At 40.7% G+C, this 27,964-nt stretch overlaps 1 protein-coding gene across 1 annotated transcript in view; it reads left to right on the top strand.

Annotated features, from left to right (window-relative positions):
* Positions 1–2,577: 2,577 nt before the first annotated feature.
* MAP3K20 (mitogen-activated protein kinase kinase kinase 20) overlaps positions 2,578–27,964 on the top strand; it is a gene marked incomplete at its 3' end in the record, with an annotated part of 174,480 nt that continues 149,093 nt past the window's right edge. The window contains exons 1-2 of the mRNA XM_080689527.1: positions 2,578–2,690; positions 2,856–3,048. Of these exons, the coding sequence (XP_080545653.1) occupies positions 2,890–3,048 (159 nt within the window). The 5' untranslated portion in view covers positions 2,578–2,690; positions 2,856–2,889. The remainder of the gene's footprint in view (positions 2,691–2,855; positions 3,049–27,964) is intronic.

Here is a 27,964-nt window from a genome sequence, read left to right as displayed (position 1 = left end):
ATGGGCCTAGAGAGCAGCCATTCCAGGAAGACTAAATCAGGATGAGATGTGCAGAAAGACTGTCTCCAAGAAAAAGTAGAATTACCCCCCCCCAAAATAGAAGAAAAACGAACCTGCTGTTTTTACTCGAGAATAATTTTTCAGTTCCTAGGAGAGTTTGATGAGGTGATTAAGTATTAGGAATATAAAAAGCTAAGTAAATAGCAATAATGACAAAAGAAAAAAGTGACATTTAATAACTCTAGGAAAAAAAAGTTATTCAAAAAGGTAAATAGTCAGACATGTATGGGGGTACATGCCTGTAATCCCAGTGCTTGAGAGGCTAAGACAGGAAGATCACAGGTTTGAGGACAGCCTTAGCAACCTAGCAAGGCTCTCAGCAACCTAGTAAGACCCTGTTTCAAAATAAAAAAAAAAAATAAGACTTGGGGTGTAGCTTGGAGATAGAATGCCTCTGGGTTCAATCTCCACTAACCCTCAGCCCCGCACACAAATGGCACTGTTGGAAGTATCTATTTTGTCAGACTACTGTACAGTTTGAATAGTCATGCAACCAGATAATACAGTGTAATTAGAGTATTGGGCAAGTGTTGCACTTATATATATGGAAGTGATCGTGTATACATGGAAGGACAGTGTGGAAGAAGTAAATCCTCGTCTTTCACAGGGAGAAATTAATAGATAATACCTAAAATAGAAAAAAATTAAAAAATGGCAATATGAACACATTATTTAGGAATGTAGAATTAAATACCAGAAGGAAATGCTAAAGGAGTTAAAATTAATTGCCTCTTGAGAGTCAGAATTAAGTGTAGGAAACAGTGGGTCAGGAGCCTTGTATTTTGTATTATGCACTTTGTAGTTCTGTTTCTTTTTACGCTTATATATAAATTAATAAAAATATAGACCTAGCATCAGTAATGCAGAAGAAATCTTGTATATGATGTTTTACATGTCGTCGAACAGACTTTTTAGCTTGTGTATGCTATTTATTTACATTTGGCACATTACTAAATTTTATCTGAACTTTCTTCTTTTCTATAACTATGTCTGAATTGCAGCAAAAGTTGATAAAGTTAATTGTTGAGTCAAATATATTTGTAGATTGTATGTGGATATGTGGCTCCCCCACTACATTTTTATGTAAGCTTAAACTATCTTCCAAACTTTAGAGGCTAAATAAATAACACTTCCCCTTTCTTACCTTCTCCCCCAAGTGGAGCGGAGTTTGACTTTGCACAAGAAATTGGCTTTGTTCAGTGACCTGATGTTCCTAAAATGAGATGCTTAGTCAGACTTCTGAGCTGACTACACAGTGTTGAGCCTCAAGTTGTTTAAAAAGAAACCTCACAAATTATATTAATATAGACTTTCTCCCTCTACTTTCTTATTTTGAAAAAATCAAACCTCATAGAAAAATGGAAAGAATGGTCCAATGCCCATCTATCTACCTGTTACCTAGATTTGGCCATCTTACCATTTTACTATATTGCTTTCTCTGTCTCATATACTTTTTTGGGGGGTGGTGGATGATGCCTGACCATCTTAAAGTAAGTTGTAGACATCATAGTTTAATATGTCTATGTATCTCCCAAGAACAAAGATAGCCTCCTACAAAACAAAAACACCATTATTTGCCATAGATAAAACAATATTATCTAATGTACAGTCAGTATTCAGATTTTCCTAAACCCCCAGTAATATTTTTATAGGATTTTTTCAGCCCAGAATCCAATCAGTGATCACACATTACAATTAATTCTGTTTCTTTAAGTTCTTGTGCTAAGTGTTTCTCTGCTTTTTCTTTTTAAATCTTCCATGGTATTGACAGGAGGCGCTCAGGCCAGTGTTTTGTAGAATGTCCTACACATATGGATGTGTCTTTTGGCTCCCTCATAAGATTCTGGCTTACAGTTTTGGTAAGAATATGTATACAAACTTTGTAGCTTATTGTTTTCCCCTTTTTATGCAGGTTACAAATGCTAGTTCATTGTTTCCTTGCTTATATGTTTTTGATTTTATTGTGTTTTTACTGCTATGATTTGGTTCGACATAAAGAATAAACACTTACCTGGAGAATAGTAAGCCTCCTTAAACCACAGAAAATGTCATTGTTATCATCTCTAGGAGGAGCAATCTGCTACTCTGGAAACAAGCATAATATTTTTTTTAACAACCTTGGCAATATTCTTTGGATGACTTAATATATTGTAATCAAGGGCAAATTTTTTTACTCTTTAATTAAGTTCTGCTACAGTCCATAGTTCAGGGAGCCACTTTTGGAAGACACTTGGCCAGCTTTTCTATCTTCCCTAGGCTGAAAGTGTGTTTTTGGGATCTAAACCTTGACTGTGTGTTCAGCTCGCAGCACTTGGCTGCCTGGTGCGGGGATGCTCTGTGGCTTAGGTTATGTATATTTTGTGTGCAGTGAGCGCAGCGTGGAGGGATGGCATGCCTCGGATGCCAGAGGAGCTGTGCAAGCTTGCTGATGAAAGCATGCCTCCGGTTTGTTAGGGCTTCCGCAGAGGAGACCTGGTGACACAGTAGCCTTTAGGCAGAGCTCCTCGGAGGTGTAGGAAGTGCTGCTACATACAGGTCTTGTCCCAGGAAATCTGAGCCATTTCTCTGTGGACAGCTGCATTTTTAAAGGCTAGACAAGTTGCTGTTGGATTTTTGCACGGGCTGCCAGAGTGAGTGTTTTCATTTCGATTTGTTTGTCTTGCTTTTCTTCTTCCTAAGTTATCGTGACCTTTCTGGAAGTTTCACAGGATGCGTCATGCGTGATCTAAAGTTAAGTTTCAAGAATTCATCTCACTTGTTTGTAACTCAGCTTTTCTTTTTCTTTCTTTCTGCAGATTTTGTTGAAGTATACTACTTTGTCATTATGAGATGTCGTCTCTCGGTACCTCCTTTGTGCAAATTAAATTTGATGACTTGCAGTTTTTTGAAAACTGCGGGGGAGGAAGTTTTGGGAGTGTTTACCGAGCCAAATGGATATCACAGGACAAGGAGGTGGCCGTGAAGAAGCTGCTGAAAATAGAGAAAGAGGTAAGGTCTTTTCCTGCTATCAGAAATGGTCATGGCAGCACTTACATAAGCCCTTTGACCTAGAGTTAGAGGGTCACAGGGCTGCAAGGGACCTAGCAAAGCTTTTGGGGCTGATCCACAAGGCCGTTTCCCAATTTCCATTCTGGAAGCCCCATAAATAGAAGTTATTGCAGTGTGTGCTTTCAGGTTGAGTTCTGCTAGGGGTCAGCTGAAGCAGAGGGTTTCTTTCCGCAGTGTGAAAGAGCCTGTGTTCTCTGCCCTAGCTCTCTGGAGGCAGAGGCCTTACCTTGACTCTGTTTTTCACTTCCCTAGGGCAGCCAAGAGGGGTCAGTAAAGAGTAACATGTAAGATTTTCATTGCTTTCCTTTTTTTCTCCCTGATTTGTGATCCTCAGGAGTTGTCTTTTTAAAAACAAAACGTGCCGTTTTTCCACTGAAATAAGCAGTCCCACCCTCTAAATGTCATTTTCACTTCCGGCTGACAGTGATGAGTTTTGTTTAATAAAGAACGAATAGGTGCTAGACTGAGAGCTACCCTTCCTTGTAAAATCATAAAAGGGTCTTGGCTTTCAAAGCCTGGGATTTATGTTGATCCCAGATGAGCTCTGAAATCTTAGACCTTTCATCGTCCTTAGAAATGTGGTTCAACATGGTCCCCGCATTCAGCTGGTACTTCAAGAATAAAATTACTTGCAGAACTAACCTGGTGGGGGGTAAGGAACATTGGTAACGTTTTTAGTGCTTTAAAATAATTTTAAGTAAGCCGAGCGTGGTGGTGCACGCTTGCAATCCCGGTACTTGGGAGACTGAGACAGGAGGATTGCGCAGTTTTGAAGCCAGCCTCAGCTACTTAGTGAGGCGCTCAGCAACTTAGTGAGACCTTGATTCCAAACAAAATATAAACTAGGTCTGGGAGTGTAGCCCGGTGGTAGAAGGCCCCAGGGTTCCATCCCTAGTACCACACACACACACACACACACACACACACACTAATAATAATAATTTTAAGTATTTATTTATTTATTTTATTTTTATGTGGATCATATTGAAAACAGCATACATTCACATAGTGCTTGGTGCCCCTCCCTCCCACTTCCCTTAACCCCCTCCTACCAACAGTGAGTGTCCAGGTTAACCATACTACATTCATACTTTTACACATATTCAAATGTAGTTCTTCCATCAATCAACCTTCGCCTTCTTCCTCTCCTACCCTTCCATTCTAGCTTTGTGAGGTTTAACTGATGCACAAAGTATAAAATTACATATTTTATAGGGTACCATGCAATGTTTTAATACATGTATATATTGAATAATATTTAAATAAGGTATCATTTCTTTATGAGGAAAGCATTCAAAATCTCGTCTTCTGGCTTTTTGATATATACGGTACACAATCATTATCTATAGTTACCCGACAGATAAATTTTAATACCTATCCTCTGGAGCTTATTTGATCATTTCTATTCACGTCTGGTTTTAGCTAATTATTCTTTCCAGCATCCTTTTAAAGTGAACTTTTCCATAAATAATCTTTAATCTCCCTGAGTGGTTTTATTTTTTTCACTAACTGCTGCCAGTGAACCATAGCAGCTGATTAGAGGAGGCCCAAGCGGCAGCATTCTGTGGGTTTCTTCCCAGCAGCGCTCTGCAGCTGTGGGTCACCAGCCGTGCTTCCCATTGTTGAAGCCAGGTCAGAAGCACTGTGAGAGCTTGCCTGAGGTTGTCTGTAGGTTTTAGAAAGCATTAAGAAGTTGGGTTTTTAAAACCAGTGTACACAAAACAGAAGGGTACTGGATAGAAAAATTTTACTCTCTCTTTCCCCCCACTTCTTGATCAAGAAAAAGTTTTAATAATAGCCAAGTAATAAAACCATTTCTTAATCTGGATTTAATTCTCTTATCTGTAAACTTCGCATTAATGTCCCCATTTTATAGATTGGGAAATAGAGCTTTGAGAAATATATCAAGCTGCCCCCGGAGGTGCAGTTGAAGTCCAGGAGGTCAGACCCCCCTGTTCTTTAGTATTTAACGCTGATGAAACTTGTAGTTGATCAGGCAAGAACAGAACACAAACCATTTCTCTCAACTCACACTCAAAGAAATTTATAAGCATGGCAGTATTTTTAAGCATTAAGTCATGGAACTCCAGTGCAATGAACATGTTCTTACATGATTATTGGATGTGAGACTTTACAAGTGGGGGAACAGATTTTGATGGGAAGCAGGAATTTCAGGCCATTTGCTCCCTCCCTTGAACACACATACATAATATTTTTTCTATTGTGTTTGAGAGAGCCAGGAGAGTGACCTAGGAAGCACAGGGGTGAAGGAAGAATTTAGGAATTGTCAAATTCTGCTTTTTGTGGAGGTATATAACCTGAGTTCAGAAAATAGAGTTGATTACAGCAAACTGCAAGAACATACTAAGAAGGCAGGGAAAGCCGGGCGTGGTGGCGCAGGCTTGTAATCCCAGCATTTGGGAGTCAGAGACAGGAGGATCGCGGTTCGGGGACAGCCTGAGCTACTACTAGTAAGGCCTTTAACATCGCAGTGAGACCCTGTTTCAAACATAAAAAGGACTAAAAAAATAGGGCTGGTGGTGTAGCTTGGAGATAGAATGCCCCTGGGTTCTATCCCCAGTCCCGCCAAAAAAAAAAAAAAAAAAGGCAGGGAAAAACTCCACTTCAGCGTAGGGGCTTGCTTATTCAGTGGTTGCTGGTGATTTAGAGATCCTTACTGATCATTATGACGAAGCCCCACCGCACATGCTGAGTCACCGTGAGTTTAACACAGACACAGTTTTGGCTAGGTGCTGGCAGGTTTTGGGAAGGAAGTATGTGTTTCTTGTGTGGATAATTGTTGGACATTACAAAATAGGTATTGGCTGCGGATGTTTTCTAAGAAATGAGATGGAAAAATTGAAAAAAAAATGGGCTTTTTAAAATTTATAATTTCAGTCCTCTTTTACTCGATCTTTTCTGCCAATGAATTTTTGAAGGAACAGAACATGTAATAAAATGTTTGTAACTCACTTTATACAATTTTTCTTCAAGAATGACTTGATGTCTGGCTAAACCCATGGTTTGTGACTTAGTGAAATGTAAAGGAAATACATGCCAACCTCACTGACTTTGCTTACACAAGAAGATAAAGGAGTACTCTTTGCTTTTACTTTATTTGCAAACATTACATTTCTGTAATGTTTGCAAATAAAGTAAAAGTGTTACATTTCTCTGTTTTAGTGAGTATATATTACTTTTCTAGTGAAAAAAAGAAGGAAAATAGCATTTACTTGAAATGCTCTTAAACTTTATTTTCAAAACCTTTTAAACCTAGAGAAAAATTGCAAGAATAACATCATGAACTCTAGCATCCTTCTACTAAACTCACCACTTTATAACATTTTGCAATATCTGTTTTCTCTGTGTATTATTGACTTATCTGCAATTGTATTTACTTTGTTTTTGCTGAAACATGAGAGTAAATTGCAAATGCTATCTGCCTTTATCCATAATATGTCAGTGTCTCTCAAAAAACATAACCACGGTGCAATTAACACATTCTTACTTTGTTATGCAGTCTATATTCAAATTTTGCCAGTTGTCCCAGTAGCATTTCTAACCCAGGATCCAATTCAAGATGACAGATTGCATTTGATTGACATATCTGGTTAGTCTGCTTTAATTTGGAATAGTTTCTCTGCCTTCTTTGTTTTTTAAGATTTTAAGTCAGCTGGGTGTGGTGGCTCAAGCTTGTAATTCCAGTACTTGGGTGAGAAGGGAGGATGTCGCAGATTCAAAGCCAGCCTCAGCTACTTAGTGAGGCTCTCAGCAACTTAGTGAGACCCTGTTTCCAAATAAAATAGAAAATAGGTCTGGGAGTACAGTCTAGAGGTAGAAAGACCCTGGGTTTCACCCCCAGTACCTCCCCCCATGAGACTTTAAGCCATTTTTATAGAGTACAGAATATTTGCCCCTCATCTGGGGTCCATCTGATTATGTAGTTTTGCTAAAGTGCTAGATGACCGTGGCTCCTCTGTGGTTCTTGACACAATGAAGTGGGAGATGCATGACATCAGTTTGTCCCGTTAGTGTTGATGTCAGTTTTGAACCCTTGGTTTAGAGTTCACCTAATTTGTCCACTGTAAAAATACCTCTTTGCTCTTTGTAATTAATAATTAAACTGTTGGCAGACAATTTAAGGCTATGTAAATATCTTTGCTCAACAAACACTCAAGATTTTTAGCATCCATTGATGAATCTCACTTGAATAAAAAATTACTGTGATAGGTTATTATGTTAAAATCAAAAAATTCCCTTCTTAGGAGTGTCCCTTCTTATTCCTTCCTTTCTCCCTTTATTTACCCATTTCTTTATAATTTAATTACAGACTTAAAGCTTTTTCAAATTCAGAGCTTTATAGTCTGTTACTGTTGTTACTCATTTTTGTGCCTAAATTGTCCCAAATTTAGCAAGTAAGTGTTCCTTTAGGCTGGCTTCTGTGTCTTTTTGATATATCCCCCTGTCTTTGATGATTTACTTACTTTCTGGCACAGAAAGATGTTCTAAACTCATCTAGTTCCTGTCCATTTCTGCAGTCAGTCATTTATTTAGGAAATCCTAAATCAATATACCTGACTTAGAGTATGATATTTAGAAACCAAGGTTCATTGACTACTAAGATTGCTTATTTTAGACTTTTTAAAAAAAGAACCTTTGTCCTTTTGGCAGAAGTGATGGTGACAGATAAATTTCATTTATGAAAGCATTTATTTTTAACTTTAAAATCACACCTCTGGATAGATAGTATCTGTAATGCAGTGCTCTTTTTGGGAAAGAGTTTAGCATAATGTATCACAGAAAAAAATCTTAAAATGTTTACTTTGTTGAGCCAGCAATCTTACTTCTAAGACTTTATCATAAGGGAATAATCAGAGATGTTCAGAAATGTGAATTCATCTAAGAAACATAGTGGTAAAGAATTGGAAACAATAAATAATACTATATCTGTATAATGAAATTCCATTCCATTCTATTAGGAAGAATTTGAAAAGAAAGGAAAATTTCATAACATTTTGGTTGTTTAGTTATGAAAGCAAGTTATAAAATATTATCTCTCATGTTATCCCAAGTATGTGCTTGGTTTCTGTATATTGCTTTTTATTTTTCTTGAACGTCAGTGTTTTTCTTTGATGATTTATTTTCCCCCAACATTTAATTATGAAAAGTTTCAAACATAAAAATTGAAAGTTTTACAATGAAAATCTGTACACATATACCATGTAGGTCTACCAGTCATAGGAATATCATATTATCACATGTATAGTCAGCAATTCATCCTCTTAACCATTAATTCATTTTGATGTATCTTAACTAAATTGCAAGCATCGGTATGTGAACCTTAAATACTTCATCATGCATACTATACTGTCGTATGTGTTTGCAGTTATTTTGCTGTGGCAAACTTTATGTCCAATGAAATACATGTTTCACTAAGTTTTGAGAAATGTGGATGTTATGACACATATATTTACTTTGATAATTAGAAAAATTCAATTAAAAATTTATCTCTGATAGTCTATGCCACTGTCTAAAGACATTCAAGTGAATTGAATTTTACCACACAACACTAATTTCCTAGTCTCAGTATGTGCCTCTAAAATTTTTGCAGTGCCATCAGACCTTAGTGATAATTTAGCTTTGTTTACATTATAGGCGGATTTACTTACAATGCACTATTTCTTTATGTTTGAAAAAATGTTTTAAACTAGAAAAAAACTATGGTCTTGAGACTATATACCAAGCTGGGTAGAATGGCAGATTTATGTAATCCCAGTGCTTAGAAGGCTGAGACAGGCTGGGAGGTGTATGCCTCTGGATTCAATCCTCAGTCACACACACACACACACACACACACACACACACACACACACAATATATATATATATATATACACCAAAGTAAAAAAAGAAGCCATTGTTATAGCTACTTTGTAAATTCCAGATGAGCTGAGACCAAACTGAACTGTTGACACAGAAGTTTCAGCAGGGAGAAAAGGTGCCAGAGAAAGACATTGTGATCTAAATGTCTTATTCAGAACCACTGGCCCAGAGTAGAACAGTTTCTGCATGGCAGAGAGTTTACCAGCTTCCCAAAGTGAAATTTTAGAAAGGATTAATCATAGCAACTTAATTTATTCTGTAGTACATTTGATATGTTGAAACAGATGTATCTGCACATGGGTTTTGCTTACTCCCCCTCCCCCACCTAGAAGCGAGAGAAACCTGAAAGCCTTTACGTTAACTTGAAATCTATTAATACTTGACTAATATTAGAAAACCAAGGTTAGCTGGGCGTGGTGGCACACACCTATAATCTCAGTACTTGGGAGGTGAGGTGGGAGGATCACAGGCAGAGGCCTGCCTCAACAACCTAGCGAGACCCTGTTTTAAAGTAAAAAATAGGATTGGGGGTGTAGATTGGAGGTAGAATGCCCATGGGTTTAACCCCTAGTACCAACAAAACCAACAATAATAACAAAATTATAGTTAAGTATGAGATAAGGAAGAAATGTGACTTCTTTTTTATTTCTCCAAAAGAACTGAAAGGAAGCAGAATCCTTAAAGGGTAAATTTTATTTAGCCTATGCAAGCTACCCCTTACTTTATTTTAAGGGGAAAACATTCTGTCAAATTTGGTTGTTGTAGAAGTGTTGAAAGACTAAAATGGCAGTGGACCACTAATAGGAACTATCAATAATTTTTATATAAAGTGAAAAATATCAGTGTGGATTAGAAAATGAATTCTTGAGATTGACACAGAACTCAGAAAAAGCAAAAAATAAAAGCTTTATTATACATAGTTTATTAACATGACAGTATTTAGCTCTTAATAGGTTAGTTAAATATTATCACTTTATTAGCTTGTTGGAGATCTATTTTTCTTCTTTCCAATTCTGTTGCTGACTTTTTACTAATGAATTATTTGTGTTTGTTTTAATTGACCCAGGACCTCAAACACCCTCACCTCAAGCCCCTCGCTCGGGCGCGGCCTTCACTTTCCAGCTGTGTTTTTCTTATTTTCCCACCGGAGCTCTCCACTTCAGTCCTGCTTTTTCGTTTCTGTGAGTTAGGATGGATTCCTTCCTCCACCTGTAATACTGCTGTCTTCTCTGCCCGGGAAGATCCTACTTCTTCCTCCGCTTCAGTTTCTTCTCCGTGAGAGAGTCTCAATCTCAAAAGCATGGCTTTCTCTTTCTCTTCTGAATGTATACCACTTAACACCCCAAACCACTGATTTGATGTAGAATTAGGACTGCCACGTGACTGGCATTCCTGTAAGAAATTGCCACTTAACTTTTCACGTGAGTAGGTCATCCCTTTTCAGTGGAAGAGTGCAGCCAGTTATAGCACCCACATCACAGGGTTGTTGAAGGGCGAAAGGAGACAGAAGGAGAGAAATGCATAGGGGAGCGATGGTCACATGGAAGATTTGGGTAACTGTCTATTGGTTGTAACTTTGTGTCTTCACAGCTGTAGGCCAAAGTCAGAATAGCAGACAGGTGACTTATTATTTTTTCTCTTTTCTTGTCTTTTTTTCTTTCTCTCTTTCTTTTCTCTTGTTTTTTTTTTGGGGGGGGTACTAGGGATAGAACCTAGAGGCATTCTACCTCTAAGCTGTACCCACAACACTTTAAAACAGTTATTTATTTTGAAACAGGGTCCAGGTTGCTGAGAGTCTTGCTAAGTTGCTGAGGCGGGCCCCAAACCTGTGATCCTCTTGTCTCAGCCTCCCAATTACTGTGATGACAGGTGTAAACCACCAAAGCTGGCTTAGGTATCTCAGTCTTTCTGTCTGTCTGTCTCTCTGTCTCTCTCTCTGTGTACAGGGAATTGAACCTAGGGTCATTCTACCTCTGAGCTACATGCCCATCCCTAAATTTATTTTTTATTTTGAAACACAATCTCACCGAGTTGCTCAGGGTCTCAGTTGCTGAGGCTGGTATACAACCTGCAATCCTCCTGTCTCAGCCTCCCAAGTATTGGGATTACAGGCATGAACCACTACATCCAGCTTAGGTGTCTTCTTTTGTGAAGATTTTAATTAGTCAGTGCCCAGGACCTTATGTTGAGAAGGGACCAGACGCTACATTTCCAGTTAGCAGGAAAGAGCGGAAGTGGCTGGGTGCTGATGTGGAAGGGCAGGCACACAGCAGTGCGTTTGGCATCCCTGTGTGAGCTCACTGAGAACAGGAACTTTCTTAGCTGATGCTGTTCCCATCTTGTTCCTCAGCCCTAGACCAAGTATAGCTATCACTGATAGCCCCCGTTTGGCTAAGGGCCATCTTTTTTCCTCTGCTTCTTCACAGTCACTTTATAAGATTACAGTTTCCATTTGACGGATCAGAGAGTAAGGCTCAGAGAGGCCAAGCAGCCTGGCTCACAAGCAGTGCCCTTTGTGCAGCTCCCTGGCCAAGCCTCGCAGCTCTCCACACTGTGCCTTGCTAGCCGTAAACATGGAGACACTTGCCTGCCATACTTGGTATCACACCGCAGCGGACACCCTTCCAGTTCTCCTTCATCCAGGAAAGGTTTGGTGCATTGGTGTAACTACGTTTTCATTTACTCTGCTCTGAGCTGTGAAGACAGTATAACACGTTAGTTTCTACTGTGTCACTGTAAATTCGGAAGAGGTATGTATTCAGCTACATAGTGACAGAGCTCTCCCTTACCTTTGCTTTAGGGTGCCTGAAGTTTGAAGGGAGAAGCCCCTTTGCTTTTGTTCCTTTTAGACTGGCATGCCATTACTGCTTAAGGAATTTTAAATTTTACCACGCCTTAACTTTGTTCTACATTATAAACCATCACTTTGTATTAGGGCAAAAGCGATTTAAAATAATCATTTTATTTGATAGTTAACACAGTCAGCATCCAGAAGTACATATCGAATAGCTGTCTATTACTCAGCTCTTTTTCTGAGACATTTTTGTTACAGGGAGCTTGTAATCAAAGACACTCCAAGGTAAACTGCTGTAAAAGAGATAGAGAAAATTGAATACATGTTGAACAAATATATAAACTAAGTGAATACACATGTGTTACTTACCAATATGCCTGACAATAATTTAAACCCTATGGAGAGGCTGGTGAGGAGATGTCATCCAAAAGACTTGGAGCCAGGAAACATTTAGAAAATTACCTGATTGTCAGTAATGCTTTACATGTCATGTGAAGTGCAGCTACAATAAGACAGATATCCCTCTATGGTATTTTGCAGATCATCAAAGTGACCATAAAAATGTTTTATTTGCACAAGAGAGCTCCTTTTTGCTACTTAGTCTTTTAAGATGGAAAAAATCCTTTGAGTATTTGTTAGATTATATATTTACTGTATGTGGAGGTTATTTTCGTTTGTCATAAGAGGAACATTATTGGAACTGTTATTTCAGCTTTTCATTAAAATATTATTGATCTTGGTATATTAAGCAATAAACATTTCAGTTAGTTAATATTTGTTTTCCAGCCATGCTCTAAATATTGTGCTGAAGCCAAACCAATTAATGTACTCCAGTAAAAATGTTATGTCCCAACTAACTGATGTGGTATAAAGTTGGGCTCTTGCAGTTGAAATAGAAATACTATGTAGCATGAGAAACTCAGCCTTGAAAGAATAATTGAACAACTGAAAAATTAGAGAAGAGGTCAAGCTGCCTGTGAGTGTTTCAGAGAGTTTCCAAATAGGTGATTGATTCTTTGTCTTCAAAAATAAAATTCTCTCGTTCAGTGTTCAAAGGTGCCTAGAGTTCTCTTCTGTTCTCTAGTGAAGACCCAGTGTTTCTGTCATGGAATACCCGGGGAGTCAAGGCCACATTATTAATTGTCTCCAATGACACCTAACTCCTGCTCCTGGGTGTGACATAGTTTCTGTTTGGACACTGTCACTGATGACGTGCGATGCAGGCTGCCCAGTTTCAGAATAGTTTCTCAGCCCTTCACAGTGTACCTTTTAGCCATTGATCTTGCTGGTCCCACCTCTGGGCCACACAGGTCAAGTCCTCTTTGCTTTTGGAGTCTGCCTGCTGAGGACGGTGTCTGCGTCTCGTTGCTCTTTGTGTCTTCTGGACCATGTGTAGGACCTGGCCCACAGGAAACAGCTAATAAATTCATAGCGCTGAATGAGCAAATCCCTGAACACAGTGATCACAACTCCACCTTCTCCTCCTGGGTGAGATTTATAGAAGGGTGTCACCATTTGTGAATCCACAGAGAAGAACACAGTTGCCACTCATAACCTACTTCATAGCTTTTCCTTTCCTGTGTTTGGCTACATTTTTGAGCTAGTAAATCACTTTGTCTTCTAATGAAAGGTTCTGTTCTATAGCAGCTAGGAAGGATTTTTCTGGCCACCGTTCTTATCTGGTTTGATTTTGGACATATTTCCAAAATGAATCCAAGGTACTTAGCTTTGCTAATATCAGATGTCCACTGATTCATGATCTGAGAAAAATTAAGGTGTCCTAAATTAAATGAGTTGGCCAGAATTTTAATGACTTGAAAATCTGACTCCTATCCCTGATACCGCTCCTCAGGAAAACGGTCTTTGTTAAAGTTAGTGACATTAGAGAAGCCACACTGGTATAGAAGAAAACGTCCAGTGAGCATTGGTACAGTTTCTATTAGGAGACTGCACTTGCTCCGCTTTTCCAGAGAGATTACAGTCAACAGTTAACGTACAAAATCAGTTAAACTCAGTGCATTTTAAGGCATGTTTCCTTTGGCAGGAAACCGAATTGCTTCAGTTACTGGAATGTAGAGTTTACTCTAAGAAATATATACTCATTTAAAAAAAATTTTTTTTTTTTTTTTGGTGGTACTGGGGTTCCTGGAAGCCCTTCTACCTCCGGGCTACCCTCCCAGACCTATTTTATACTTTTTTTTAGTTTTGGAAACAGGGTCTCTTAAGCCAGCATGGCTGGCTTTGAACCGGTACGATCCTCCTGTCTCCACCTCCCAAGCGCGGGGATTACAAGCGTGCGCCACTACGCCTGGCTTTATACTCGTTTTTATTTATTTATTTATTTTTTAATTTTTTTTTTTTTTTTTTTGGTGGTACTGGGGTTCCTGGAAGCCCTTCTACCTCCGGGCTACACTCCCAGACCTATTTTTGCATTTTTATTTGGAAACAGGGTCTCCTAAGCCAGCGCACACGGCTGGCTTTGAACCTGCGCGATCCTCCTGTCTCTGCCTCCCAAGCGCGGGGATTACAAGCGTGCGCCACTACGCCCGGCTTCGTTTTTATTTTAATCATTGGATGTGTGTTTTAAAATATAATACAAAGTTTCATTAACATCTGCTGCCGACCAGTTCTCTAAAGCTAGGAAAGTGAAAATAGTTTCCTCCCTAAAATCTCAGGATATTTTCTTAGCCCCTAAACTTTGCGCAAAGAAACCTGGGAATGGTGGCTAAGGACAAGGCACCTCTTCTAGCTTAACAAAGTGATCAGGGTCAACATCACTAATGGAAGTCATGTTAGGAAAGATATTTTGTGCCAAGGGTTATGGCTTAGTGGTGAAGCACTGTTCTAGAATGTATGAACAGCACACACACACACACACACACACACACACACACTCACACTCACACTCAACTAGAGAGTGTGTATCCCGTATAATATGATTAGATGAGAAAAAACACTTCAGTCTAGCTGTGAGGAAAAATGTTAGACAAATTCAAATTGGCAGACATCCTCTAAAATAACTGGCTAGTACTCCTTAAGACTGCTTAAGTTTGGGGAAATGAGCATCTTAGGTAGCTTTCTGTTTCTATAACAAATACCTGAGTTAATCAACTCATAAAGAGAACAGACTGTCAGCTTGCAGTCTTGGAGATTTCAACCCAGAGTCACTTGGCGCGTTGGATTTGTGGCCGTGGTGAGCAGCACATCATGGCGCATGGCGGGGAGTATGTAGAGGACAGAACCCTTCACCTCGTGGCCAGGGTACAAAAGAGCAGAGAGAAGAGAGGGTGGGGTCCCATGATTCCCTTCAAGGGCATGCCCTCAGGGACCAAGGCCTCCTCTACGCCCACCTCTGAAGTTTCTACCACCTCCCGTGGGTGGAGTCCAAGCCTCTAACACATAGGCCTCTGAGGGACAGCCCAGACCCACAGGACATCCTAGGGAAAGACAAACCACCACAGACCAAAAGGCATTGAGATGACACGATGACGTCACACGGTGCACCCCGAGTTGGATTCTAGAGCAGAAAGAAGGGCATTTGGTGGAACAAACAGTGAGATCCAAACGAAGCCTGGAGTTTAGTTAATAGTAACACACCAGTGTTGGTTTCTTAGTTTTAACAAATCTTTACCCAGGTAGTGTACCATGTTAACATTAGGGGAACAGGATAAGAGGAACTACCTGTACTATACAACTTTTCTGTAAACCTAAAACTATTCCAGAATAAAAGGTTTACTATAATAAATATAAGGGGAGAGCCAGGCGTGGTGGCACACTTGTAATCCCAGTACTTGGGAGGCTGAGACAGGAGGAACGCAGTTCAAGGACAGCCTCAGCTACTTAGTGAGGCCCTTTGCAATTCAGTGAGACCCTGTTTCAAAATAAAGAATAAAAAATAGAGCTGGTGTTATAGCTCAGATGTAGAATGCCCCTGGGTTCCATCCCCAGTACCACAAAAATAAATAATAAATAAATGAATGGATGGATGAATGAATAAAAATTATAAATAAATGGAAAGGGAAAAACAGAAAAGGAAGAGAGCAAGATTAGGGTTGCTAATGTAAGTGGGTTGGTCAGGGTAGGCCTCCTTGAGAAGGAGACATTTGAATAAAAACGTGAAAGAAGTAATGGGAGGCCTGATCCATGTGTGGGGTGAACCATTCCAGCTCAAGGGGACGGGCCAGTAGCAGGTGAGAGCAGGTATAGTGTGTGGGAGAAATAGCAAGTCATTGGGGGTAAGGGACAAGAAATGAGACCAGAGAGGTAAAAGGCCAAATGGTCAAAGACCTTGTAGGCATGGTTTGCCATGGAACTTAAGCAGGGCAGAGGGAAGGAAAGTATCAGGGAAGGGCACATCCCTGACAAGGTAGAAGAACCGATGTTTATGGGTTGAGGGATCAGTGGAGTGCAGGTGGCTAGGCACAACGGAAGCGCTGTGACAGTTGGGTGGGTCTGTGGGTCTTGTATTGCAGAGGGTGCAGTTATTGGCAATGCAGGGTCTGGGACATGACCAGAGAACTCGTTAGTGAGGGAGGATGGGTTAGATGATTGGACGGGAAGAATCCTAAGAGAGTTGAAAGCCCAGTGGCAGAGGCTTGTCGTCTATGTGCATGTAAAAATTCCCACTCTATTAGGCTGGGTAGTAACTGGAAAAAGTGTTAATGAGCCAGGGGCTGAAGTCATCACGAAATGAAGGAGAACAATCTGAAGGCAGGCTGTGATGGTAACAGTGGATGATAACCATGGAGGCAGTCTCAGCTTGAGGCACTCACCTGGGCCAGTGGTCAGCGCTGAGAGGGATGGAACAGCAGCCAGGGAGAGGGCGCCAGCAGGATCCACTTCTGTCAGAGAAGGAGAGGAGAAGTTGGGAGAAGAGGTTCAGGATAGAGGGGTGCAGCTGATGATGGGGCCAGTGTGAGGGTTCCAGGAGTTGGGAGTGGTGGGAGATGGGGTCGGCGGCAGGCCTAGTAGTTATGTAGGGATTGGCATGTGGAGGTGAGGGCCTGGGAGCTGGGAGGTGAGACTTGACCTGAGGAGCTCGAGGCAGGGAGCCGGGGCCAGGCTGTGGCCCCCTAACTCCAGGTGCTGGAATTTGCATAATATGAAGTTGCCAGTGGTTCTCTGAGTAGATAACTGAGAAGGTCATTCTTAAGGAGCTAGGAAACTAAAATCCAGCACAAACTTCTTTCCAGCATGTACATAGTGGGGACTGAACCTATTGTCCAAAATAGCAGTCACATATTTACTGAAACTTTGGAATGGATTTTCATGTACATGTTTTAGAACAAAGTACATGTTTTAAACATCTTCTGTCCTTCATAAAAAATGATGGCATATAATTCCTAGGAAGTCGTACCGCTCTGTGTTTAAGAGCCTAGACTCCAGCATCAGACAGTGTAGATTCAAATCCTGGCTCCACCACTTGATGGGTGTAGAGGCAAGTTACTTAACCAAGTCCAAGGACGATGGGCTCTTCTATAAAATGTAGCTAATGATAGGGTCTGCTCCGGAAAGATGTTGTGAGGACCGGATGAGGTAATCCGTGTAAGTGCTCTCACGCAGTTCCTGGCACCTGTCAGCTCTCAGTGCTTGGGACTGTTGTTATTACTGTTATTTCAACAAGTTACAGGCAGAACACACCCAGTGTTTCTTCTCTCCTCAGTGGCTTTTTAGCACATATTTCAGTGTAGCTGTGTGTGTGTGTGTGTGTGTGTGTGTGTGTGTGTGTGTGTGTGTGTTACTGAGGATTGAACCCAGGAGTATTCTACCTCTTGAGTTACACTCCCAGCCTATTTTTTTTTTTAATTTTGAAACAAGGTCTTAATAAGTTTCAGAGAGTCTTGCTAAGTTGCTGAGGCTGGCCTCAAACCTGTGATCCTGCTGTCTCAACCTCCCAAGTACTGGGATTACTGGAGTATACCACCACACCTGGCTTCAGTATAGCTTTCTTTCTTTTTTTTTTTTTAAGACTTGTATATCCATTTACATTGTCCTATAGTATAATATTTCTTTTAATATCTGTATTTTCTATGGTAATTTCTTATTCTATTTTTCATTTTCTTGCCAGCAAACAATATTCTGTCATTTATTTAACATACTATATTATAAACTGGGGCATTTTATTTTATTTATTTATTTATTTTGGTGGTACTGGGGTTCCTGGAAACCCTTCTACCTCCGGGCTACACTTCCAGACCTATTTCTTATATTTTTATTTGGAAACAGGGTCTCTTAAGCCAGTGAGGCTGGCTTCGAACCTACACGATCCTCCTGGCTCCGCCTCCCAAGTGCGGGGATTACAAGCGTGTGCCACCACGCCCGGCCATTTTATCTCTTTTTAACTACATATGTTTCCTGCTCTCTGGAAATTGAGACCTCCTTCTATTAGAGTCGTCTTATAGGTTATGATGATTGCATGATAGAATGATCTGGAGGTTTTTTTTTTTTTTTTAACATGTAAGCTTGGAGGAAAGGAAGAGGAAGAATACCACAAGCTGGTGAGGACTCGGGCATGGCACACTTTCTCTGTGGAGGTTTAGGTGGCACAGGCTTCCAGAGCACAGCTTGGGAGACCGATATAAATATTAAGATAAAATGCCATTTGCCTATTATCCTCACTTTTAGGAATTTGTTGTAAGAAATAATGGTGAAATGCCCGTATATTAAGAGTTGTTGTATTTAATGCAAATTGGAAACAGTGAACATATTCTATTATAATCAGAAAAAATAAACCTGACCAAATACATGGAATCTGATAGGATGGAGATATTTAAAAAAAATATAATTTATCTGTTTTGTACAGATTGGCAACTTACCCCTCTATTTAGTTTTGAATTATGCAAAATGTCTTGAAAGTATACTTATATGCTTTATATATGTTCTACTTCAGCTCTCCCAGAATGCCACTGATGGCCCAGAATTTTAATCTTCTTATTTATAGTTTTTCCCCTCCAATTCCTTTGTCATCAAGAAACGCTACATATTTGTGGTATAAAATAAACATTAATTCTACTTAAGAGTTTTTGTAGGGCTTAGTTGATGACTGAAGAAACAATACAGACATTTTAAGCTAAATGTAATTTGCACTTTTTATTCTTTAGGAATACAAATATGGCTTTTGGGTACTAGTTAATAATGCATTAGAATTTTGCCTTTGTTTCTAGCTTATTCTAGATCTGATCATTATGAAGGGAAGAAATCTTTATTGCTGTGTAGTTGAAAATGTAGGAGAACATGTAACTATACTTGGATGGTATTTGAAATACGTTTGGTGCCCCCCCCCCATTTAAATCCAAAAAGGCCCTGGAATGTTTACCCACAGCCATTTGTCAGGAGAGTAGAAAGAAATTTTTCTTTTAAAGAACTCCATATAAAGAGAGAAAAGCATTTCACACCTGTTTATCCTAGGGTCTGCAGAGAAGGAGAGATTCACCATGAACTCTTCTGTTCAGAGAAGAGTAAATGAAACAGAACCCTGTGCCTTGTCTCATCTGTGGGAGCACTCAGAGGCAGGTGGAGAGGTTTTGTCTAAAAACAAAAACCCTTTCCTAAACTTGTCTTCTTTTGTTTAGCCCATCTCTACAGTTCTTTCAGTTCACCTAACAAAATTATCTACAATTATAAGAAGCTTCTGAGCATGTTTTCAGAAACATACTTTAGGGTTTCTATGCATGTATATACATACATATATTTTTTTCTTTCTTTTCACATGGAAAGTACCTTTCAGTTTTGGCCCCCATTTGAAGAGTACATGCCTCTTGAATTCTGAAACATTAAGGAATCTAGATGGAGGATGGAGGCCAAATATTTGTCTCCCTCAAGAGAATGTGTGATCTACGTCTTTTTTTTTTTTTTCTTCCAGTGGTACTGGGGATGGAACCCAGGGGCATTCTACCCCTGAGCTACACCCCCAGCCCTATTTTCTATTCTTTATTTTGAAATAAGGTCTCACTAAGTAGCAGAAGGCCTCCCTAGGTAGCTGAGGCTGTCTGTGAACTGCAATTCTCCTGTCTCAGCTTCCCAAGTACTGGGATTACAAGTGTGTATCACCACACCCGGCTTCAATCTCTTCTTAAGGTTGTAATTAAATCTAGTAATAAGTAGGACATGAGTAAATTATTGTTTCAGCTTTCAAGTGAAACAAAATTCTTTTATACAACTTTATATTATGTTTTTAATTCATAAGTATAAATCACACATATTTATGGTGAATAATTTGATGCTTTGAAATGTGCAGGTATTGTGAAATGCCCACTTCAAGCTATTGAACGTATGTCTGATCTCACATACATATGATGTATTTATGGTGAGAATACTTAAAATCCACTCTGAAGGCAATTTTCAAATATACACTCTATTGTTGCTAATTGTATTCCCCACAATGTACACTAGATCTCTTGAACATATTCCTCCTGTCTTAAGTAGAATTTTATGTCTTTTAAGAAACATCTCCCCAACATATAAACATAACATCCATAACATCGATTTTATATAACTCCTAGATAAAAGTGAGTGGTATCATTTCTGGCTGAGTTAGTTCATTACCAACTGAAAAACTGTCCCCCCCCCTTTTTTTTGGTTTGCTACCACTTGTCATCACTGACTTTATTTCCACACAACTTCTCACTTACCTTGGCTGCAGCCTCTTTTCTTCATCTTGCAAACATTCCCATCTTCCTTTTTTTCAGCACCTGCCTCAGTTCTCATGATCTCCATCCTGTCTCTCACCATCATCCTTAAGCCACATCATCATTAGCCACTTGCTGGTAAAAGCTGGAAAGCTCTACCTTCCAGGTGGCAAGCCTGAGCTTCACATCTCCGCCTGTGCCTGACTTCCCCAGTCTCCCAGCACGGAGCTTTCTTTTGCCCTCATTTTGGCCTGCAGCCCGTACTCCCCAGGCTGAACTCCCGCGGCTCAACTCCCCAGGCTCAACTCCCCAGGCTCAACTCCCCAGGCTCAACTCCCTCGGATCCACTCGTCTCGACCCTGGACGCCTCCCACCAGGCATCATGTCCTTGTGTGCCTCTTAATCCTGTCAGGTCCCTTTCTTCTTCTCTCCATGATGGTCTGCTTCTTAAAGGCAAAGACGGGGGCTTTGCACATCCTCTAGCCCAGTGTTCGTTATTTTTTTTAAAGGACAAGTAAATGCTGACGTGTCTTTTCACAAGTTTAGTCTCAATAGCTCTTGGCTTTGTCCAAAATTATATCCACCACCAGAGGACAAATGTTTACAACGCTGGGGAAGCTGATGAATTGTAGAGTCTGAAGTTTTAAATCAGGGCTACTCACTCCAGAGTAATGTAGAAGAATGAAGCCAGCCAGACATTGCCCTGTGGGAATCGGTGGGGACCATGGGGACATGGAGAGGGTGCCTCTGTTGGCAGAGCTGTGTGCTAGTCCCTCAGGGTTGTCACTGTTTAAGATGGCGTAAACCCATCCCATGTAAGTATCTGTCCTCCAGATAGATTCTGTTTGGTCCACTCAGCATTTTAATTTAAAATATATATTGTGAATATTGGAAGAGTAGATGACTTCACATACCAATCCAGATTCTTGGCCTCCTTGAGAAGGAAGCAAACTGGGTCCTCCTCTTGAGTGACTCTGGGGACCTCACTGGGGGCAAGGCGCCTTTGAAGGGATCAGCTGTAGGAGACCTGGGAAAGAGCAGCTTTAGGATTTTATATTAACAGCTTGTGTAAAGGAATAGAACTTCCTCTATTCCTTATAGTGCAGACAATGAAACAAATAACAGAGTTGGTCTTTTTAAGATTTAAGAATATCTGAAAGATTGAGGAGTGTTCAAGCTGAATCTCTAATATTTGTTTGTTTATTTATTTATTTATTTATTTATTTATTTATTTATTTATGATATTGGGGATTGAACCCAGGGGCATTCTACCTCCTTGCAGCCCTATTTTTTATTATTATTATTTTTTAATACACTGTCTCACAAAGTTGTGGAGGGCCTCACTAAGTAGCTGAGGCTCGCAACAAACTCTACTAAACTTTTAAACTCATTTTTTTCTAGTAAAATATAATGAAGTTTACTCTTAATTGCAAAAAAAAAAAAGGATTTGGTTAATAATTTCCAAGATTGCACAATACAGAAAAGAACAGATGTTAGGATTCTCCAGAGGAGTGCCTGCCTAAAAAAGTTTGCCTGAATGAGGCAAACAGATATAAATCATCTTTGACTACAGAGAGTTTTGTTAATCACTTCTGGCACTTAATAGCAGAAATACTCTCTCCTTTCCTCCTCAGGTATGTTGAAGCACCCAAGTTATATAAAGCTTTCTCTGTCTGAGTGCAGTGCCTGTCATCACAGGAGGGTGGAAAGGGGGTGGTGGATGCTTATGGGTGTGGTAAATGGAAAAACATGTCCTGAGTACAGTATCAAAATCTCTGTTAGGGCAGAAGACTTACCACAATGAGACTTTCATCTTTATATAATTATAATTGGAAAATTGTGGCCCCAAAAGCATACTATGGGAGGGGGGCAGCTATTCTTGTTTTGGGTCAGCTATTATTGTTTCTACCATTTGACAAATGAAGAAAGCCAGCATTTAGTGGGTCTTAAGATTATTTGTGTTTCATTTCTTTTATATTTGTAATTTAATTTTTCTCTACTCAAATTGGATAGTCATAGTTTACTGTATTATTTATGTTTTTAAGGATATAAAAATCTTTCTTTAGCCGGGCGTGGTGGCGGATGCTTGTAATCCCCGCGTTTGGGAGGCAGAGACAGGAGGATCACACAGGTTCAAAGCCAGCCATGTGCACTGGCTTAAGAGACCCTGTTTCCAAATAAAAATATAAAATAGGTCTGGGAGTGTAGCCCGGAGGTAGAAGGGCTTCCAGGAACCCCAGAACCACCACCAAAAAAAAAAAAATCTTTCTTTATACGCATGTGCCAGAAAGAATAAGACCCGGATTTAGTAACATTAATGACTCTTATTGGGGTGGCAAAGGTTAGCCACAGAACTTTATGGACCTGTTAAAAATTATTTCTAGATTCTTATCTCTGTATTATAAGTTTGTATAGAGGATTAATTTGGAAAAGCAGCAAGCAAAAAATGTAAATATTTTCTGTGTTGGTCACTGAGGACATGAAAACTTGGGAACCACAAGCAAGTGCCGGGATAGACAGACATGCTCACAGGTCTCTCCCTCGAGTTTTCACAAGACTTTGTTCTGAGAACAATGATTGTTCAGTGTGAGGTCAAGCATGATCTGTAGTGTATTTGACAAAGAGACATACTGGATTTCTCAAGGGTGCGGGTCCTTAATTGCAAGACTTGACTTAGGTGTTAGTGGTAAGTATCGTAGTTTACCATAATGTTTTTGCATTTACCTCATTCTGGTCCATTGGACTTGATTTCTAGCTTTTATTCAAAGAGTTACAACCTCTTCCAGTAATTTTCTTAAAATATTATCAGGTTAATATAGACATAGTCATAATTAAATCTTGGAAGTATACTGTGTCAATCATATATTCTGGCAAATGGACAATGCCATGATAAAATAGATGCTACAGTGTAGGATCAGTAGATTACATCAGTCAGTCAAGGTCCAGGCAGGAGACAGAGCCATACCAGCAGTCTGAACAGGGAAGTTTTGATATTAAAATTATTAACTAGCAAAAGTAGTTAACTTTCAAAAGACCATACAGAATATAGAACTAACAAGTGTAGAGGATAGGGAGTAAACTCGGGGGAGGCCCCTACCCAGGCCGAAAGTTAGTCCTCATGGGAGAGGGTGTGGCTGTAGCCCATTGGGTGGTGGAAGCCTTTTCTGGGGTGTCAGAGTGGAGCTGCTTCATAAGAAGCCATCTTCTGGGGTTCTGGTGAAGTCATGAGTGCTGTGTACTGCTGGCATACAGGAGGCCACCTGTTGGGTGCTGGGAGGTCCATGAGAATCTTCCCACTGGATGCCAATAAAACCTGTGGAGAATGTGTAACTCTGGGTCTTGCACATGCTGCTGGCAGCCACAGCCACAAGGGAAGTATGTCCCTTGCAGAATCCTTACAGCACCCTTTGGTGTCACAAATTAGCATTGTGCCACCTGGCAAAGGAAACATTTATAGAATCTAGCTTTACTATTAAAAGTCAGGGCAAAAATAATGGATTTGCTGTGGAGAAGCAAGAAATTAACTGGTTCATGTCTTTAGGTCCTTAGCTTCTACGGATTCTCCACACACATGTGAACTTCTGCATAATAAGCAATTCTCCATTTCCATCTCTGAAGATCAGCTGTCCTTTGTACAAGTGAAGTTCTCACCCATCCCCCAAGATAAGGTGCACAGTCTCAACAGATACTGTATCCATTCTGGCCATTATTATTTTTTCCTCAGAGAAGTTAACTCATTTCAGCACACTGAATATTGTTATCTAAATGCTGTCTAATAAAGTTAACCTGTAACAACTTGTATATAAAAGAATAAGGGGCAGAAGGAGAGGTAAGTGGGAAATAATGAACACACAAATAGCACACACATATAAAAAACAGGCAAAGGGGAAATACCAAAACTACCACAGGTCTTGGCTCTACAGTTGGTCTCTGGCTTCCTTCTTTCACCACTCACTCCATACTTTCTTTTTCCTTCAACTGAAACCTCAGATGGCTCAGAAGGCTCTACCTGGTGGGGTGACCTGAGCTTTTGTTCCCAGAGGTTCTAAGTCCTCACTAGTCCTGCTTTAGGTTGGTTGTCATGGTGTTTCCATTAACCTTCATCATTGGGCACAGAAGTACTGGGAGGCCCATAGCATACCCTGGCTTCAGACACAGACTTCTTTTATGGTTTGGATCTTAAATGTTCCCCAGAAGCCTGTGTGCTAACAGCTTGGTCCCCAGCTTGGTGCTACTGGGAGGGGGTGGAACCTTTAGGAAATTGAGTCTATGGAAGGACATTAAGTCACTGGGGTATACTCTTGAATGGGGTATTTGGACCTTTCCCTTCTCTTTCTGTCTGTCTGTCTGTCTCTCTCCCTGATTCCTGCTACCATGAAGTAAACAGCTTTGCTTCACCGCATGCCTCTGCCGTGGTGCTGTGCCTTTTCATAGGCCCAAAGGCAATGCCCACCAACCACAGACTGAAACCCCTGAAACTGTGAGCCAAACAGACCTTTCCTTCTTTTAAGTTGGATTTCTCAAGTATTTTTCCCAGTGACAGAAAGCTACCTAACACAACTTGTTTGCAACAACCCAGTTTTTCCTTGGTAACTGGGATCAGTCTCTCTAGTCATAGAGGAACTTTTTCTTTTGCTTTTCAGTTCAGTGGTAGTAAAGAACCTAAAATAGACAAGTGGCATTCCCATGTTCCCATTCAGTAGAATCATTATTCTGTTGCTTGTAGAAGCAGTTCATCCTTGGGGATTAAGACCTCCAAACAAACAGAACTCATTGTTCTGGAATGTGGAGGGAAAAGTCTGGAGTAGATTGTTAGGTATAAAAATGGTAGGAGCCACTCCCATCTTGACTCCTTGATCCCCAAACCCATGCATTTGGCTATATGGGAGACAGTGGTTCTGATTCAGAGCACACAGTTCACCTTGTAAGTCAGAAAAGCTTTCAGGGTGGTGTCCTTCACCTCATGCCAAGACCGAGTCTCAGTAAGCATGCCACCTTCCTATTGGGCCATCCACTTTTTGAGGGAAGGGATCTGTGGTGTGACGAGTTCATTCCACGCTTATGAGCCCCATGCCTCACCTCCTTGCTGTGGTTTCCTTTGTCAGAAGCAATGCAATATGGAACTCTATTTGGTGACTAAAGGGTCCATAAGACAACGGATGGAGAGGCTGTCAAAAACACAGGCTGGGAAGACGAATTCATGCCTAGGATACATGTCTGCCCCAACGAGGAGCAGCCCCTGCCCCCACTGAATAAATTTTGTGTACACAACCTGTCTTCCTGGGAGTGATATCTGGCCCCATGTCATTGTTAGCAGATTTAATATGTACTCAGCAGTAGTTGTGGGTGCTAGCCTTGACATGGGAAAGTCTAGATTACTGACCCCACATACAGTATACAGCCCTGCCACCATTTATTTCTGGATTTATTCTTGGGCCGTTTGCTCAAGCTTTAGGATATCTGTGGAAGAAACAGAATGCCATCCATACAGCATCCAGCTGCTTATCAAGCCCCTCCTTTGCAGGTAATGCCCCGTAACAAGTGTGCACACAAGACATAGTCCATCCAGTGTGACGACAGGTCCTTCCATACTTCCTTCCGTAAATTCTTTGTCACTAATTTCTACTCCTGTCCCATTTGGGTCCTTGATCCAGCTGAACCGTAAATGATCACCCATGAATTTGTATGTGTTCATACTTCTGGTCATTTCTCGCTCCATACAAAATGAACTAGCAAATATCCTGTTACAGTTCTGCCTCTGGGAAGCTCTTTGGGGGTCACCCTAAGTAGGGATATATTGCCGCCCACATCCAGTTCTGCTCAGTTGGGATTAACATGTCACAGAGATGCTTCTAATTGGAGCTCATGTATTTTCTTTCTCAGGCTTCTTGTGGTGGGGGACTTAGCTGATGGTAGGCCAGGTTAGTAATCCCTGAAATGTCGAAGTGTTTCCTTTCCCTAGTGCACTGTCCCTCTAGTAAATGGCAGCGGGTCATTTTGGTGAGGCCTGCAAAGGATCTGTGGGGTATTCCTAGGGCAGCACTGCAGGGCTATACTTAAGCTAACTAGGCCTTCTTTCATCAAAAGGTTCTGTATCGCTAAACTTACCTAGGCCTACAAACTGGACATGGCACCATGTCTCTCCATTGTGGTGACTTATTATGCAGATCACACAGTATTCTGGTAGACCCCACATTAATTTCATTCCTGGGAACATTGGGATAAACTAGCTCCTACCAGAGATTTCTATGGACCAGCATTTTTTTTTAACAGTATCCCTGCTGCCTTTGATGGTAGATGCACTAATCCTGTCTTTGATATTAAGTTCTGATACTTGGCATCTGCTACTCCCCTGACCCATCGTACCTAAGAAACCAGGAGTCCTGTCTCAGTGACTGCATCTCTTGTAGTTACACCTGGCTTACCCAAGAGAAGAACCACAGAGCGCTTAGAGATGTAGCCCCCCACCCCCACATACATACATACACTCTTGTGTTTTCAGTGTCCTTCTAGAGGGAGTGGCTCTGGTCTTTCTTGGATGATAGAGGTGAGGTGGGTGGGCTTTTTGTTTTTTTCAGTACTGAGAATGGAACCCAGGGGCATTCTACCTTGAAGCTATGCCCCAGCCCTATTTTTATTCTTTATTTTGAAGCAAGGTCTCACTGAGTTGCAAAGGGCCTCACTAAGTAGCTGAGGCTGTCTGTGAACCCGAATCCTCCTGTCTCAGCCTCCCAGGTACTAGGATTATAAGCGTGTGCCACCACGCTCAGCTTAGGTGGGTGGGTTTGAAGTTCTCATAGAATAAGTCACTCCAACATGCTTTGGAGCCCTTCCTCCATTTATGTGGGTGGTGTTCTGGTATGTCAGCCTCATTGCCACTGAGTTCAGGTTTCAGTCAACCAACCAAGTGAGCCGTTTGGCACTCCAGCCTCATGAGCGAGTGTGCTAACTCTGAGATCACTAGTAGATGTCATCTGTATCCAGGGAATCGCCTGATCTGCATGTTTCCTATCCATCTTTACCGAACACCATTGATATTTCTTGCACATACTTTCAGGGTTATATTAACAAGTCATGCAGTTTTTGTTTGTTTTCTTTTTTTGGCCTATATGCTATTTCCTTCTGGGTGATAGGTGCACCTTGGAGCACACTGGGCTTTGGGGGCAGTGAGTAGTTCTGATAGACCTGGAAGAGAATGAGCATCCCCTTGCTAGGCATGTCCCCCAGCCTAGGCTGTGCAGCAAAAGTTTTCAACTAAAGATTAATGTCTTGATACATTGAGGACAAGCTACTTCCATGGTTGAGGGAGCCTTGGGGTTTCTCTAGGGCTTGAAATTGTCTGTTTCATCATGAATCCAACCAGACTTCCCCTTCCTGGTTTTTAGGTCCCGTTTTTCCCCATCAGCACACTGGCTCACATGAGAGACTTGGGTGAGGTTGTGAACAGATGTTGTAATTGAGCAACACATAGTAAATTTTATTTTTGCTGTCTGGAAATATTGGCCCCACGACTACAGGAAATGACAGGTTCCTCTAAAGTGGCTCTGGAAACC

This window comes from Muscardinus avellanarius (genome assembly GCF_963383645.1).
Source record: "Muscardinus avellanarius genome assembly, chromosome: 2".
NCBI classification, from domain to species: Eukaryota; Metazoa; Chordata; class Mammalia; order Rodentia; family Gliridae; genus Muscardinus; species Muscardinus avellanarius.
Note: the sequence above shows the minus strand (reverse complement) of the source record. Positions and strands in the feature narration are given on the sequence as shown.